A 4,684-nucleotide genomic window follows, 5' to 3' on the forward strand; every position below is an offset into this window, starting at 1 on the left:
TCGTCGTCGTGTGTGTGTGTGTGTGTGTGTGTGTGTGTGTGTGTCGTGTGTCGTGTCGTCGTGTGTGTGTGTCGTCGTCGTCGTCGTCGTCGTCGTCGTGTCGTCGTCGTCGTCGTCGTGTGTGTGTGTGTGTGTGTGTGTGTGTGTGTGTGTGTGTGTGTGTGTGTGTGTGTGTGTGTGTGTGTGTGTGTGTGTCGTTGTGTGTCGTTGTGTGTTTTGTGTTTTGGGCTCGAGACAGCTCCAGCCAGTCAGACGCCAGCAGAGTTGAGCCCCCCCCCCCCCTTCTGTTCTGTGCTCCTCTAACGGCGGCTACACACGCTGCTGTGTTGCAGACAGGCAGGACGTTACGGAGAGGACCAGAGACAGCTAGTGGACACATTCACTGTGATTATACCCGGAGACCGAGACCCCGGAGGCCGGTGGACCCGCGGAGGGACCGGGCTGAGTGACACAGGTCCCGGTGTTCACGTTGTACACACCGAGGCGCGATATTGGATCTTTCTTCAGGAAGGACCCTCAGCCTCGCACAGGGATGTTTCTGTCCTGGGGCGGCATGTAGGGGATGTTATCATCTTGGAAAAGTAGAGGTTAGACAACTTTCTCTGTTTCTGGCCTCAGTTTGATAGAGTTCATAAACTCGCCATATCACTCTGTCGGCCGGGAGCCTATGCTGTCCCTCATGACAGCTCATGACTTTTGAGATCAATTCTGGAACTAATCCAATAGGATTCCCCCTCAGTTGCATGGAAAACGTGTGTTCAAAGCAGTGCCTGCGAGAGGAGCTTCAGAGCTGTTCAACATACCATATGTTGTGAGTGTGACTGTAATTGGAATGATCATTTAGCTCCAGAGCTGCCAGCCACTGCACACTGCTCTGTGTGTGATCCGAGCTATGCAGACTGACTGGAGCCACTCTCAGACAGCTCCTCTGCACACCCAGCTCTAAGGTGCTCTCACAGAGAGGAACTTTTACAGCTGAGGAAAGCTCCCTGCAAGCCTCGATCCAGAGGGACGACTGGTGCGGAGTAGCAGATGTTACACAGCTTTGTGTATTATGTGTGTATGTGCGGATTATTCAGATGCTGCTATGCAGACAGAGTGGAGCCACAGAAAATCTGCTTGTGAAGTTTGAGTAACTCTCCGGCTGTGCAGCCCCTGTCAGAGCACTCAGTTGAAGAAATGTGTTGCACTGTTGGCAGCTGAAGTTTTCTTTAGGAGGGTTTTGTTGTTGCAGCATTGAAATATTATTTTAAACAAAAACTCGTACAGGTTATGTATATTATGAATTGGTAACTTTCACATAGACTGAGACCAACAGTTGTGCCTGAAATACATGGGAAAATTCCCATCTGACTTTTTTTTACAGTAAAGAAGCAATGTTGTTCACTCCACTGACTTGTTGGTTACATTAATTGTTGGGAAATGAAGAACCCTCATTCGCTGAATAATACCTGGAATAGATCCATTAACAAAGACGAAGTACTAATGTCGGTGCCTGGCAGTAACAAGAAGTTCAAAAGAAAGTCTCAGGAGCCTAAAAAGCTTTATAGTGGCCCCGAGTCCGACAGGATGAAAACCCAAGCAGCCAACATGTCGGATGTGGACTCAGTGGATGACACCCTGCCTGAGGCATGTCACTTCAGCAGGTTGGCACCATTAAGGAGACAGCTGATCCTATCACAAGAAGGGATGGCCGGTTCTACAGCCCTTCTGTCAGAACTACCAGAGAGCGAAATGTCTCCAGCCCAGGGGGGTGCCATAGACATGAGAATTGGAACTAATGTGCCTGCCATCACTTCCAAACTGTCGCAGTTACCTGTTACCAGTTACTCTCACTCTGAGATCTCCCAATGGCCCACATCCATATCCCAGCCTCTGTCCAACAGACTCAAACTGGGCCTTCGCCCCGCTTTCCTTCAATCTACATCGACCAGCAGCAGCCCCCCCCCCAGCCACCAGGCCGTCTCTCTGGAGCCCTGCCTGTCAGCTCAGGCTCTGTCTATGGAGACCCAGCTCCACTCACCTATGGTAAATATTTGGGATTCATGAGAAATTCAAATATGCTCTGAAAAATATAGCCTTGGAGGAATAGCTATTATTAATACAAATAATAGCTTAAATTATTAATAAATCAATAATCTGTCAGTCAATGAGCAATAATATTGAAAATGGATACTTAATTAAATCTTCATTTATTAAAGGAGCTCTATTATCCTTTTAGGGGTTTTCCCTTTCCTGTGTGTGTAATAATATAGGTTTTTGTGCATGTAAATGGTCTGCTAAGGCTAAAATCCCTGTGTCCCCTCCAGAGGGAGTTTCTCTAACAATCCCGCCTTCCTGAAACGCCTCTATTGGACTCCTTTGTTTACTTCCATACCATAGTGACATCACTTTGTAATAATCACGCTTCTATTGGCTAGCCCTCCAACACATTGTATGTGATAGGCTAAGGCTGGGCTATTCAATTAGTTTGGAATGGGGGCCGGTTGATGAAAATTATCCAAAGCAAGGGGCCGGGAAAAAGATGGCTTGAAATATGAGCAATCATATTAAGGGCTTCAGATACAGTAAATACTACAACAGCATAGTAGAGTGAATATATTGTCTTTAATTTTATCAAACAACATAGCCCCAAGGCCTTTATAGATCCAAATGGCAAGTTCAGAACTCGGTAGGCCTACATGTGAAGCTAATTTAACCATCAACATCATCTCATTTGATTTAATTTAGGTGAAATGATCTAATCATTCACGCATAGATGCAATAAATGACAGGAGTTGTCACTACAGTAGCTAGTAGGTGGGTTCGAAACCCGAGCCCGCCGAAGTTTTCAGGCAATGTCATCCCCTCTATCTCTCAAATTAACACCCTCTCTAATAAATAAATCAATAAAGGCACCCTGGCCCAAAAAAAAAATCTTAAAAAAAAAAAAAAATGTATTTGATGATTACTTTTTAACATTATACTCAAAGGGCCAGTAAATATCACCCCGGGGCCGGATTTGGCCCGCGGGCCGCCAATTGAATAGGCCTAGGCTAAGGGGCTGGACGGTGACGGCGGTTGACCAATCACAACAGAGCCAATCAGCTAACCAATCAGAACAGACTGGGCTCTGGTTTCAGACAGAGGGTAAAAAGAGGTTCTGCAGCACAGGCAGTATGAGACAAATAAAAAGCTTTTTGAACATTAAAGCATGTCCAAGTAGAGACACTAAATACTGATATAACCTGAAAATGAGCAGACATTGAGTTGTTCAAGTTTCACCTAAGGACAAAAGCGGCCAATGTAAACATTGGCTGCTTTTGCATTAGAGGTAGAAGGGGGTTGTCTGTTAACATTATGATTGTTCCGTCTGCTAAATATAATAGTGAGTTTCTACAATGAAAATAACAGCTTTTTTTCTCCTTGACCTTAACTGATGTTGGTACAGTTAAGTGTGTGTTTAGTGGTGCTAAAGATAGCAATGACTGTGTTAGCAACATTTGGAATTAATGTAACGTTATTGGGCCTTTAGCTTTTCAGTGGTGGTGTGGAAATGTTGTTAATATGAGTGTTATGTTTTAAAAAGCATGTAGTTAAATAGTTCCCATCCTCAAAAAGATTGGAGTAAGAGAAGCAGTGTTCTCGGTCGTAAAATGCAATTTATACACCTCGCGTTATGTTCTTTATTCAATTACTGGTAAACTGCATATGAAAATGTAAAATAGTGGTCTCAGTACAACCTTAGAGAAGAGAAAATCTAGCACCCAATAAGATTGAAAACGTATAGACTTGCATATCAATATTTACTTGAGAATCTGTAGGTCTAAAAATCCTGGTTCTAGGGCACTCTTATGAACTTTAGTATCAACCTTATTCATTGTTGCTGTTCTAATAAAGAACAACTAATAACTGAGCTTAGAAATGGTGGAGATCACTGTTTGTGACATGTGTGTCATCAAGTTAACCCTATGAGGGAATTGTGGGTGAACATCTCTGTTCTAAAGGTCATTTCAATTATATTGTGCTGTTGTTTCGTCATTTGATTCAGAAAAACAAATATCCTTGTGCTTTCAGGATTCTCCCAGGAAACATGTTGGGGGTCACCATGAGGTCAAAGCCGTCCAGCAGACCAGGAGGCTTCTAGCCAACGCCCGAGAGAGGACGCGCGTCCACACCATCAGTGCTGCGTTCGAGGCCCTGAGAAAGCAGGTCAGACTCTCAGGCCAAACTAAAACACACAAACAACAATTTATGTAAAAGCTTAAACAAAACGCTCAAACATTGCACAGAACTAAATACATATATTTTAAAGGTGGCTTCAATAAGCAGATGCTCGCTCTACTCTGCAGGAAATAAGTCAAGAAAATATGTCACTATCCGAGTCTGTAACTGAAATGAAGCACAGTTTTCCTGAACACATGTTCACTGTACTGTATAATTTATAGTTCACTGGATAATATTCCTACAACAGGCCAACATCAGGCTCGCCCAGCAGTATGGACCAGAGCTAAAGAGAGACTCCATTCAGATTAGATTCAAACAGTAATGTATGTGTGAAAAGAGCAAACATATTTTTCCACCATGCTATAACAGAAACACTCCCTAGTATACATACTATATATATACATACTATATATATATATATATATATATATATTTATATATATATATATATATATATATATATTTATATATATATATA

General features: G+C 43.0%; 1 protein-coding gene across 1 annotated transcript; it reads left to right on the forward strand.

Moving 5' to 3' along the window:
• Positions 1-253: 253 nt before the first annotated feature.
• On the forward strand, positions 254-4,400 carry LOC104943654 (protein atonal homolog 8). The gene is made up of 2 exons (XM_010769107.1): positions 254-2,028; positions 4,057-4,400. Exons 1-2 carry the CDS (start codon positions 1,423-1,425, stop codon positions 4,237-4,239), a joined length of 789 nt encoding a protein of 262 aa, XP_010767409.1. The 5' UTR covers positions 254-1,422; the 3' UTR covers positions 4,240-4,400.
• The last annotated feature ends 284 nt before the right edge of the window (positions 4,401-4,684 follow it).

Source organism: Notothenia coriiceps, unplaced genomic scaffold, assembly GCF_000735185.1.
Source record: "Notothenia coriiceps isolate Sejong01 unplaced genomic scaffold, NC01 NC01_scaffold00006480, whole genome shotgun sequence".
Taxonomy (NCBI): domain Eukaryota; kingdom Metazoa; phylum Chordata; class Actinopteri; order Perciformes; family Nototheniidae; genus Notothenia; species Notothenia coriiceps.

Excerpts from the sequence above, each read along its gene's own strand:
- LOC104943654 (XM_010769107.1), top strand. The coding sequence starts at position 1,423 with ATGAAGAACCCTCATTCGCTGAATAATACCTGGAATAGATCCATTAAC. Across the intron at positions 2,029-4,056 it reads CCCAGCTCCACTCACCTATG|GATTCTCCCAGGAAACATGT; the intron begins GTAAATATTTGG and ends TTGTGCTTTCAG.